Genomic DNA, 12613 nt, shown 5'->3' with positions numbered 1-12613 from the left:
ACCGCAATGCCTGTCAAGAAACCGCAGACGTGTCACAACAGTCAAATGATTCTAGATTTCAAGTTGTATTTAGTATTTCTATTAAGACTACACAACTACATTATTAAATTATTTCATTTTGTGTTTTTATCAATCTATATTTCCGACAGGCATGTAAGTTGAGACCTTAGTGTGCGTTCTGAGCTGAGCAGGAGACCCGCACTGCCATCTAGCGATTGGAATATATGTTTCTGAAATTCCCAAAATTCAACACAAATATTACAATTTAATAATATTATATTTATTATTAATAAAAATGTAAAAAAATATATATATATATGTGTTTGGTAAACATGTCTGTGAATAAGCGAATCGAAAATGTAACAGAGTGACACACAAAACATAATTTACACCCTGTCCTCGCCAGGGGGCGCTCCATTCATCAGCGCCTTCTATATACATGTCAGCAAGGCCACACGCCTTTATTCACTCACCGGGACCATTTGGATGATCCAGTGTTTCTAATGCTAGTTCAGTCATGTCGGCACCTGCCATGGGGACCAGCAAAACAGCGCACACTGATTCCAGTAACAAGAAGAAAAAGGGACCCGGAACGCTGGCCACCGCATATCTGGTCATTTACAACGTGGTTATGACAGCGGGGTATGATGAAAATCAAATGCGCTTCCGTGCTCTCTGTCCAAGCGTGTGGCAGTAAGAATGAATGGTTAGATTTCAGACAGCGTGCTCAAAGTGCTTGACAGATTCGCGGTGACCTCCCCCTTTGAGTTTAAATTGCATGCGTTAGCACAGTTTGTTTTGAAATGACAATAAATGGACATTATTCTGAATATTCTGGTAATGTATTGCAAAGTAAATCCTATTAACGCCTATTTAACACGCCATCAGGGCTGCTGGGTGACAGGGTCATTGGTTGCATGCATGAATGCATTGTTCTTATTTTGCAGTAGCGGGTCTGTTGTTTGTGCAGTTAGATGACATTAATGGACGCACGAATGAATTTAGTGTATTCGTTAGTTTAAATGTAGCTATATACAGTTCAATAGGCAGTAGCTGGTGTGGTTAAACAGTGAATAGTAGTGCACTTTACCCATTGTAACCCCGAAACTGTTGCACAATTATGTCCTTTTCGGAAACGAATCGATTAACCTATTCGTTTTGAGGTGGGATGTAGGAACAATAAACACAACATTTGGAAAAAATACATATAGATTAATTTATATAGTGATAAATAGCTACAGGTGCATCTCAATAAATTAGAATGTCAGCACTTCATGCTTCCTTCTGCTGACCAGCTTTTTGAAGATGCTGATTTCATTTTCCAGCAGGATTTGGCACCTGCCCACACTGCCAAAAGCACCAAAAGTTGGTTGAATGACTATGGTGTTGGTGTGCTTGACTGGCCAGCAAACTCACCACACCTGAACCCCATAGAGACTCTGAGATAGTGAATTGGTGGGTTTTTGTTAAATGTGAGACAAAATCATCACAATTAAAAGAACCAAAGACTTAAACTACTTCAGTCTGTGTGCATTGAATTTATTTAATACACGAGTTTCACAATTTGAGTTGAATTACTGAAATAAATGATCTTTTCCACGACATTCTAATTTATTGAGATGCACCTGTATATTTGAGTAGCTACAATCTAGTGAAATATTGGAGTTTTTTTGCTCTCTGTGAATGCACACATGTATTTCTCTTCTAAAACACTTTGTTTTCACTGTTTTTAAAAGGTGCTATGTAATAAAGTTACTTACTAAAATCTATTTTGCTGCCAATTTCAACCGTAAAAATAAAATCCGCTTGTAGCCTACCCCTAAAAATCACTTGTGTAGGCTAATGATTCAAATCTAAGTATTTAAGTATCCGAACTAACGAATAATCAACGTTTTGACCGGTTATTGTAGATTTCAGTCCTTATTTTAAGTTATTGCACTCAAACAAAGCAAATGTAATCGACTCTTAATGTTTTTGAGCCGAGCATGACTACAAAAAAATCACTACAGAAGTTTACATGACTTTTAAGATTTTATAACGTTGCTTTCCAGGGCTTGGAATGACGAATCGTTCTTTTGAACCGAATAGTTTTCAAATCACTCGAATGTAAGTGAGGAATCTGTTTTTGACCGGTTTTCGAACTTTTCGAACCAACTGATTCATTCAAATGAATTGAACTTCCCAATGCGGTTGCTGCAGCAGCAGTAACCAAACCGGGTTTGCTACATTTTCGCAACGTCTGTTGACCAGAATGCAGTCAGGAATAGTTTGATGATGCAATTCAGTCGATGCTTTTTAGTTAGAGACCATTTCATGATATCTCACAGAGACATTAAACGCTGTCCAATAATGTACTGTGTGTATTGTTTTGAATTTGAAATCACAATCCAGTCCTGTTTGCCTTAACTGATTTTAAAATACTTGAGCTGTTAATGTTTTTGGTGATATTTAGATAAAGATGATTGTGCTGCTAGCAACATGGTTTTGATGCTCTTCTATCTTCATGTTATACCAAGACTTGCACATATGGCCGTGACAGATAAAGGAAGTTAAAATAGAAAAACACAACTTTTGAGAAATTGGAGTGTGTATTCTGGTGTATATTTTGCATCAGTACAATAAATGTGCTGGATGTATTTGAATGAAATTGCCACTATTTGCTGTTAACTGCTGTGCTGTAAGAGATTTGCATGCAGTTCCATGCCTGTGTGCATTGCGGAAATGCTCTCCTCTCTCAAAGCAAGGACGAGTGGCTCTACAGATTTACTCTATGAACCTTTTTTTTTTTATCTAGATGGCTGGTCATTGCTGTTGGTCTGGTTCGAGCATACCTTGCCAGGGGAAGTTACCATGGTCTTTATTACTCGATAGAAAAGCCCCTAAAATTCTTTCAGACTGGTGCCCTTCTTGAGGTGAGTGTTATGGGAGCTATATTCATTTAAATTAATTCATAATTCTGAAGTAAACTATATATTTTTGCAAAAAAATGTGTAAGTACACAATTAATATATAGAAACGGAATCAGCTTTATTCACCAAGTGTGTGCAAACACAAGGAATTTGTTGGGTCTAATTAAGGAGCTCTTGGTACATGCATGCAGATGAGAACAGAAAGAACATTTAAATAAGACTAAAGAAAAAACAAACTATAAATAATAATAATGTGGTATGAATCTGGAACAGAAGATTTACAGTGGGGGAAATATTTATTTGATCCCCTGCTGGTTTTGTAAATTTGCCCACTTACAAAGAAATGAAGGGTCTGTAATTTTTAATGGTAGGTTTATTTTAACATATGGAGACCTAATATCAACCAAAAAATCCCCCCCCCAACCCCCACATTATATAAAGGTTAGAAATTGATTTGCATTTCAGTGAGTGAAATAAGTATTTGATCCCCAAGCAGAACATGACTTAGTACTTGGTGCAGAAACCCTTGTTGGCAAGCACAGGTAAGACATTTTTTGTAGTTGGTCACCAGGTTTGCTTGAAGTGGGTACATTTTTACAAGGTAATCCTTGAAGACTTATCCATGACCCATCTTCAGTGTTCTGGCTGAAGGAAGGAAGTTCTCGTCCAAGATTTTACAGTACGTGGCCCGTCCATTTGCCCCTCAATGCGGTGAAGTCGTCCTGTACCCTTTGCAGAAAAACAGCCCCAAAGCATAATGTTTCCACCTCCGTGCTTGACTGTAGGGATGGTGTTCTTGGTGTCATGGTCAGCATTTCTCATCCTCCAAACACGGCGAGTCGAGTTAATGCCAAAGAACTCAATTTTGTTCTCATCTGACCACAGCACTTTCTCCAAAGGCTTCTCTGAATCATTTAAGATCATTAACAAGCTCCTCCCGTGTAGTTCGGGGCTGATCCCTCACCTTTCTCATGATCATCCTTACCCCATGAGGTGAGATCTTGCACGGAGCTCCAGACCGAGGCCGATTGATGGTTGTTTTAATCGCACCAACAGTTGTCTCCTCACCAAGCTTCTTGCTGTGATGGTCTTGTAGCCCATTCCAGCCTTGTGCCGATCTACAATCTTGTCTCTGACATCCTTTGACAGCTCTTTGGTCTTGCCCGTGGTGGTGGGAGAGGTTGGAATGGAAGATACAGATTGTGCGGACTGGTGTCTTATACACCTAACGAGCTGACATTAGGAGTAACTTCTTAAAGTGACAGGACTAATCTGTGTTCCACATGGGCACATAACCAGTCTGTGGGAGATAGAATTCTTGCTGGTTGGTAGGGGATCAAATACTTATTTCACTCACTGTATGTAAAGATTTGTGCATTATTTAATCTATATACAGCTTTATAAATAAAAATAACAGTATAAATAATTCATTATAAATAAAAGTCACTTTAGATAAGTCCTCTGCTAAATGCATAAATATACAAATATGTTTGAACACACACTACTGTTCAAAAGTTTGGGGGTAATTTTTTTTTTTCTTTTTATTATCTTTCTTTCTTTTTTTTTCTTTTTTTAAAGAAATCAATAATTTCCAGCAAGGACACTTTAAATAGAGTGACAGTAAAAAAAAAATTACATAATATTACAAAGAATGAATATTACAAAGTAATATTACAAAGAATCTTAATGTGGCGAGGCTGGATTTTCAGCAGCCATTACTCCAAATGGCTGCTGAAAATCCAGCCTCGCCACATTAAGAGATTAAATTTTAGATAGAAAACTGTTTTTTTTTTAATTTACTTTAAATTGTAAAATTTGTCTTACATATTACCGTTTTTTTTTTAAACATTAAAAATATTTTTCTAAATCATACTGACCCTGAACCTTTTGTACTTACAGTGGGGAAAAAAAGTATTTAGTCAGCCACCAATTGTGCAAGTTCTCCCACTTAAAAAGATGAGAGAGGCCTGTAATTTTCATCATAGGTATACCTCAACTATGGGAGACAAAATTAGAAAAAAAATCCAGAAAATCACATTGTAGGATTTTTAAAGAATTTATTTGCAAATTATGGTGGAAAACAAGTATTTGGTCAATAACAAAATTTCATCTCAATACTTTGTTATATACACTTTGTTGGCAATGACAGAGGTCAAACATTTTCTGTAAGTCTTCACAAGGTTTTCACACACTGTTGCTGGTAATTTGGACCATTCCTCCATGCAGATCTCCTCTAGAACAGTAATGTTTTGGGGCTGTCGCTGAGCAACACGGATTTTCAACTCCCTCCAAAGATGTTCTATGGGGTTGAGGTTTGTGTGGTTGTGGGGGTGTGTGTGTGGTTGGGTTTATTTTTATATATTTTTTTTTTTTTTTTTTTTTTTTTGGACATTTGCTTTACCTGATTTCACATTGTGGAAATGTATGTTATTTTCTCACCCTACAGAGTTTAATTTGATTATTTTTAATGCTAAAATGATAATTCCTTGAGGCTGATTGCACCTTATAATATTTGTTCTGTGCTCTCTTCACAGATATTGCATTGTGCCGTGGGTAAGTGCACCCTGCTGCTAATAACAGTCTCTTATTAATTTCTACTATAAATATGCACTAGGTGAAGTATATAGACCAGATTGGCTATACAAGGAAAGCTTTTTTTAACCCAGCAGTGCCATCGTCAGCGAGGGTGCTGCTTTCTCTGCCAGTCTGACTGTGATAATGTGATAAAGAGTCTCACTGCACCCGTGGAGCATAGAGTTCACAGTCCACACCTCATTATCTGGGACTTAAAGCTTAATGTGACCTTTCCCAGTGTAAACAACCAGTGCTGCAGCACTCCCTTTACATCATAACCATCCTTGCTCTCCTAAAGTATTTTATTCTAATGATTTTAATTCTGTTTTATGTCTCTCTCATCATGTTTAGTGTAATGGATTAAGATTATTTTTATACTTGCTTTATCGGATTCATAGTTTACTCTGATTAAAGCCACATTACAAAAATGCAAATGATTAATCTCTTTACACAATATTTAACATTTTGTGAAGGAATTGTTCCCTCCTCTGTGGTCCTGACTGGGTTCCAAGTGATGTCACGAGTATTCCTTACCTGGGCAGTGACACACAGCGTTAGGGAAGTAAGTTTATGTTTAAAGTGAAGTTTATTCAAAAATGTGTTCCAAACCTGTATGAGTTTCTTTCTTCTGTTGAACACAAAATAAGATATTTTGAACAATGTTGTTAACATTGGCTTCCATAGTATGGAGAAAAAAAAATTATTATACAAGTTAATGGCTATCAACAACTATTTGGTGCAACATGAGGGTGAGTAATTGATGACAAAATTCGCATTTTTGGGTGAACTATGCTTTTAACTTTGAATATGCGGCAGCGTTATTTTAGAATTATTTATAGTAATTATAAAGTATTATTGAATTTTTTTTATAATATTTTACATCTGCTGTAATTTTTTTTATTAGTTTAATTTTTATTTTAAAATATTTAATTATTTATTTTGTGTTGTCATTTTTATATATTTTTTATTATTTTAAAGTTTTATTTAATTTTAATGCTTCAACTTAAAATTATTTTATTTCACTTAGTTTTCATGTAAGTTTAAGTGGGAAACACTTTGTAAAACTAACATTTATATTTTATTTTATTTCAACTTTATTTCAACAATTTTTAATAGTTTTATTTTGGTTTTAGTTAAAAATAACATGTTTTACTTGTTCAGGTGACCTACAGTATTAATGGTATATTATGATTATTTAAAAAAAAAATGATGTCAGGTATTCTCATGGTTAAAAAAATACTGGATATGAAAATCCTAATCAATATCTCAAATTACTCATGAGCAATGTACAGGTGCATCTCAATAAATTAGAATGTCATAGAAAAGTTCATTTATTTCAGTAATTCAACTCAAATTGTGAAACTCATGTATTAAATAAATTCAATGCACACAGACTGAAGTAGTTTAAGTCTTTGGTTCTTTTAATTGTGATGATTTTGGCTCACATTTAACAAAAACCCACCAATTCACTATCTCAACAAATTAGAATACTTCATAAGACCAATAAAAAAAACATTTTTAGTGAATTGTTGGCCTTCTGGAAAGTATGTTCATTTACTGTACATGTACTCAATACTTGGTTGGGCCTCCTTTTGCATGAATTACTGCATCAGTGCGGCGTGGCATGGAGACAATCAGCCTGTGGTACTGCTCAGGTGTAATGGAAGCCCAGGTTGCTTTTCCACGACATTCTAATTTATTGAGATGCACCTGTATATAATGAGCAACATTTCTCTTTTTGTCTCATTGAATCTGGTCTACTGCCATCTAGTGGATTTCAACAGCTTGTATAATATTTCAATGCTCATCAAAAATCCTGCATTAGTAGAATTTAAGTGTGAAGAAAACAATGTTATTTATTTTAAGTTCTTTGACACTAAGAATCAAGTTCTGATTGTCCATCCCAGAGAAAGACGTCTGAGCTGAAGTGTGTATTTCTGTAAGTTATTCCAACGAGAAACCTGCTTGAACCAAAACTGGGGAGTAATACTAATATTTAACATGTCCATGTCTGCCTGTGTAGGTTGCTAAAATAACCTCCTTTCAAGCCTGTATGTGTGTAGAAGTGAAGTTGGAGCCTTTGAATGCTTTGTGAAGTGCTTCCGTTTCCGATGTTCTCAGTAGTCCATCTTTGTGTGTCGAGTGGCTTCAGTGAATTGCGATGGAACAGTAGCAAACATAACCGCATGGTTCTCGACTAAATTTTCCTGCTTGCTGAGCAGTTCTGTCTCTTCCCTGTGTGACTTACAGTTTCTCTCGTTTCAGGTCCAAAGCGAAGACAGTGTTCTCCTCTTTGTGGTGGCCTGGACCGTCACGGAGATCATCCGTTACTCTTTCTACACCTTCAGCCTGCTCAACCATCTGCCTTACCTCATCAAAGTAGAAGCATGACCCTTAACTCAAATAAAAATGCCAATATTGTCAAGCTTTTGATATTCAAGTTCTGCATGGGACCAGCAAACTTTGTATGAATAGTAATATGATGATATATATTTACAATAAACCATAATACGGGAAGCAAAGCCATTTTGTTTTTATTATATATGCTGAAGTGCTTCATCTTCCTGATATTTTAGTATTTAACTGCGGTGTAATTAAAAGCATCGTGTCTTAAGTATATTTCACTTTATGTCAGTATACTGTTACTATTGGCCCGGTTTCACAGATAGGGCTTAGTTTAAGCCAAGACTAGGCCTGAGTTAAATTAAGATATTTAAGCAGCTAATATAATAAACGTATTTTAAGATGTCAGAGCAAGATATTTTCAGTTGAGAAAGCTCAAACCTGCATTTTAGTCTGGGACTAGTTTAAGCCTTGTCTGTGAAACCGGGGGGTTAAGTTTTATAGGCTTTTATGGTATCTTAGTAAAAGGGGACTGCAGCATATTCATCCGATCTTCACACGAGGGCAGTAGAGATCTATCTTTGACTCCAGCATAAAGGCTGATATATTTTAATTGCACACGTTCTGTGCGCTCCATTGTCAGAAATTAACAATATTAAGGAGCAATATTTGCTTCCTGGGGTTTGATTTTGGCCATTTAAAAACAATGCATTTATACTAAATCTACTCAAATATATTTCATGTCAAAATACATGCTTATTTCACTAAAGTAACCTTTCCTTTTTGAATAATTACAATAATTTACTTGACTTCGAATAAGAAGAATTCAAAAATATATATCTGGTGTTTTAAAATTGTAAAATTGAAATCTTAATTTTTTTTTAAAGTTATATTTATGGGCGTTTTCTGCCTTTATTAGGACAGGAAAGCATTGCGTGGAGCGCTAGGGCAGCAGGATCGGCAAAGGACCTCAAGACTGGACTCGAACTCGGTTCGCCGGCAGTTGCGCGGTATGTCGGCGCACTAACCACGAGTTTATTGGCGTTTGTAAAGCTGAATGGAAACAAACAATTATATAATAAAACAGATTCCTTGTCCACTATCCACAGTTTGAAATCATACCGATGAGATTAAGATAATTTACACTCTTTTTTAAAGTTTTTGATTTTCGATTATATTTGAGTTTTCTTAAAGCATGAAAAAGCATTCCGTGGTGTTCAAAATTAAAGTGGGACGAAATAGATTTAAAGCAAATTTCCTTAGGGGTGTATCTCAGCATCTCATCTGTTTAAAGGATGGGAGTCATGAGACCTGTGAAAAACAAAACCGAGGAAGCATGACTCTTGAATGCAAACAACAAGATCTTTTGTCTTCTCAAGCTGACACAAAAAAGTTGAATTCTCTTCACACAGCTATTGCCAGGCTGACAGAATCCTGCATTCTGAAAACGTGTCAACACACTGGGATGATAAACAACCGACAACTTATCCCACACTAGGAGGAAAACGATGTAATGTCTGTTGAATGATGAATAAGTGAATGATTTCATTTTTAAAAAGTAAAAAAGGAAAGTAATAAACATGAGAAAAATAAACATTCCCATGCACATTATTCATATAAATATTTGTATATTTACATAAAACATCCACTAAAAGGTTTAATATTCTGAATATCTGTAAAAAGCGGTTTAACAAAAAATATACATTTATACCAAAAATGTGGTTTGACATAAATTATTTATCTCCCATATTTATTTAACCCCCCTCCCCTCCACTTTATTAGCATAACAAACAAAACAAACAATTTCCCCCACTCTGCATTACAAACAGCTGTGCGGATAGTCCCGCCCACTTATCCAAATCACGGTGTATTGACACACAGGTTGACCAATAGAAAAATTGATTGGCAACTTATGCAACCTTCTATCCAATAGAATCGCAGATAAGGCGGGGCCTAAAGATCACACTTGGTTGAATGGAAATACAAAGACAAGTAGCACCAAAACGAAGGATAACGCTTAATCAATTCTGTGTGCGCTTCGGTTTTGTTCATCTGCAGGGAAAGGACGCGCAGCTCCATCCGGCACTGTCAATACGCAGCTCCGCGCGAGCAGGGCGGATTCGACGCTCCTGTGGCGTGACAACTCATCTTCTCATCTAGACGCCAGCGCTGGTGATATTGCTGCTACTGCAGCAGGAGCGTTGGAGATACCTATCTGCACAGCACGGATGAAGACTCCTTCACCAAAGGACACTTGTGAGGTCATCTTGTGGTGACGCAACTGGCCATGCAGGAGCGTTGGAAAGCTCAGGTTTTCACAGCAATCATGATAATCATCTAGTGGGCGACCTCTTATTCACAGGTGCACAGCTTGCGTGGATCAATGCATAGGCTACTCACCATGGAGTCGTGCTCTGCACTTCTAGCTCAGACCAAACCACACTTTTGCGGACACTATTTGCTCCTGTCATGAAACCGTGGAGATCTAGCGTGATGGGCGTAGGGTCAGTTCTCATTAATCTTGACTAAATAACGCAGTTTTAAGGAGTGTGCGAATTATTCAGTGACTTAATGGTGGGCAGACTATTTTGTTTGTTAGCTTCCGTTTATCGACGATACGCGCTCTGACTAACTTGTATAATAACTCTTAACAGTGCTGAAACGACTAACTTATATAACTCTTAACAGTGCTGAAACGACTAACTTATATAACTCTTAACAGTGCTGAAACGTTTCAAACATATATACAGGTCTACTTACCTACATATACTGTATAATTGTGTATAAGTCTTAATTAGGGGGTTGAATCGCTAAAATGCCCCCTAGTAATTTGCACCCAGGGGTGGTTTGTGCATTAGTGCATTAGTATCTATGAATGGAAACGGGGCGCACAATTACTCCCTCTGCGTTTACCTCCTCTAAGGCTCTAGCCACCCGAGGATGTGTCCCAAACGACTACTTTGTATATTTAATCATTTAAAGTCCTCTGTGATGTAAAAGCGAGCGGATTGACTTGCAGAATGTGTTTCTCTCTCAGAGAGTTTGACTAGAACGACTGTAGCCTACCCACTTTACATTGGTCCTAATTTATAAAAGCAGTATGCAAAATGCTGCTTTTATAAATTACAAAATGGACCACTTTTACTAGTTCTTTTTTCAATGAGATGCACGTCTATATATATCACGCACACATCATTTTGGTTTGGGCTACTTTTTATTTTAAATCACCAGCTAACTGCAAAGTTGTGTCTTAAATGGGCAAATGACTTTAATATAGGCTGTGTTCCCCCAAAGTAACCCCCTCTTTAGTGTAAGAACAATTTATTTGGGATCACATACACATGATTGACAAGTGTAATAGCCTATACAGTGTGCGAATAATTTAAATCTGTCACCAATCTGTTTCGGTTCGTTTCGCGTAACCCATTTTGGTGTCTCTTGCACAAAAACAAAACGCTAACGGCTTTATTATACATTTGTGTCGTTGCACCTATAGTAACTTAATAAATAATAACAGTAGTTATGTATCGTTCAATACAAACAGCTGTTAAGCAGCTGTTGCTATGGTTTCCTCCTCAAGCAAATGCAGTTTCTGTTCGCGAGTGTAGGCTGTAGATTTAGCGCACTCCGACTAACTTGCGCGGCTACTGAAACGTTATTTGAAAACGTATATATGTTTATGTAAAAACAAAACAAACTCGTAAGACCTCCGAATTTTTCTTTGTTTATTAGGAAGTAAAAACCCCCATAATTCGCACTCTGAAGTCATTTATTGCATGTAGTACTCGAGATCATGTCCAGATCTAACAGCGTGAGCCCACCCGGCGCTGGCGCTCCTGGACTGAGGGGAGGGACGGAGCACAGATCCGCTTGGGGCGAGTCTGAGTCCGTGGCGAACGGATGTCCATACTCGGCCAGATCCTCCTGCAAAAAGCTCATACGGTCCAACAGCCGGTGGAGAGAGGACGATGACTTCGAGCGACAACCGGGCCGAGCCACGACCACCGTCAGCCGGGTTAGTTTCAGATCCAAGTCTGCCTGGCAAGAACACGGGGAGGAGAGCCGCAACAATAACAGATCTTCCCCGAGGTACCGAGATGGAGAAGTGAGACCCAAGTCCGTGGAGCTGGGTTTGGAGGACAGGAGAACCAAATCCAAACCAGAGGAAGAGCTCATGCCTGAAGTGAACTTTTCCATGAGCGCGTGCTGCAACGGCGTGATGCAGATTTTCAAATCCAAGAAGTTCCAGTCGGAGAAGTTGGAGAGGCTTTACCAGCGCTACTTCTTCCGACTCAACCAGAGCAGCTTGACGATGCTCATGGCCGTCTTGGTGCTGGTGTGCGCGGTGATGCTGGGGTTCCACTGCACTGGAGTAGTGTGTCGGGTCACTTACGTGGTGGTTTTCTCCACGGCAATCTTGCTCATCCTCACGCTGATGGTCGTGTGCAACAGGAACGGCTTCCATCAGGATCACATGTGGATAGTTTGCTATGTGCTCATTTTGGTGGTGCTGACTGTACAGGTGATCGGTTTGCTGCTTGTGGAGCCGCGCAGCGCGTCTGAAGGCATCTGGTGGACCGTGTTTTTCATCCATGTCATTTACACACTTCTGCCGGTGAGGATGAGAGCAGCGGTCATCACTGGAATAATACTGTCTGCCATACATGTGCTGGTCTCATGGAAGTTAAACGAAATGGACATCTTTTTGTGGAAACAGGTTAGTACAGTGCATATTTATATTCTTTCATCGTTTGAATTAACCTCGATCTATCTATCTATCTATCTAT

At 38.0% G+C, this 12613-nt stretch overlaps 2 protein-coding genes across 3 annotated transcripts in view; both read left to right on the top strand.

Moving 5' to 3' along the window:
- The first annotated feature begins 428 nt into the window (after nt 1-428).
- LOC107555901 (very-long-chain (3R)-3-hydroxyacyl-CoA dehydratase 2-like) lies at nt 429-7874 on the top strand. Its single transcript, XM_016238843.1, has 5 exons — nt 429-642; nt 2795-2912; nt 5444-5462; nt 5957-6045; nt 7749-7874. The coding sequence occupies exons 1-5, from the start codon at nt 518-520 to the stop codon at nt 7872-7874; spliced, it is 477 nt and encodes a 158-aa protein (XP_016094329.1). The 5' UTR covers nt 429-517.
- A 1835-nt stretch (nt 7875-9709) lies between these two features.
- Nucleotides 9710-12613, top strand: part of LOC107555914 (adenylate cyclase type 5-like) — a 99467-nt gene continuing 96563 nt past the window's right edge. For both annotated transcript variants that reach the window (XM_016238856.1, XM_016238855.1), the window contains exon 1: nt 9710-12543. In XM_016238856.1, coding sequence (XP_016094342.1) covers nt 11620-12543 — 924 coding nt within the window. In that variant the 5' untranslated portion in view covers nt 9710-11619. The remainder of the gene's footprint in view (nt 12544-12613) is intronic.

This window comes from Sinocyclocheilus grahami, unplaced genomic scaffold, assembly GCF_001515645.1.
Source record: "Sinocyclocheilus grahami isolate Dianchi unplaced genomic scaffold, SAMN03320097.WGS_v1.1 scaffold549.1, whole genome shotgun sequence".
In the NCBI taxonomy this organism is placed as follows: domain Eukaryota; kingdom Metazoa; phylum Chordata; class Actinopteri; order Cypriniformes; family Cyprinidae; genus Sinocyclocheilus; species Sinocyclocheilus grahami.
This window is presented reverse-complemented; position numbering and strand designations above follow the sequence as displayed.

Bases quoted from the DNA above. Each gene is read 5' to 3' on its own strand.
- LOC107555901 (XM_016238843.1), top strand. From the start codon at position 518: ATGTCGGCACCTGCCATGGGGACCAGCAAAACAGCGCACACTGATTCC. The intron at 643-2,794 runs GTATGATGAAAA...TTTTTTATCTAG, and splicing joins AACGTGGTTATGACAGCGGG to ATGGCTGGTCATTGCTGTTG. The intron at 6,046-7,748 runs GTAAGTTTATGT...CTCTCGTTTCAG, and splicing joins TGACACACAGCGTTAGGGAA to GTCCAAAGCGAAGACAGTGT.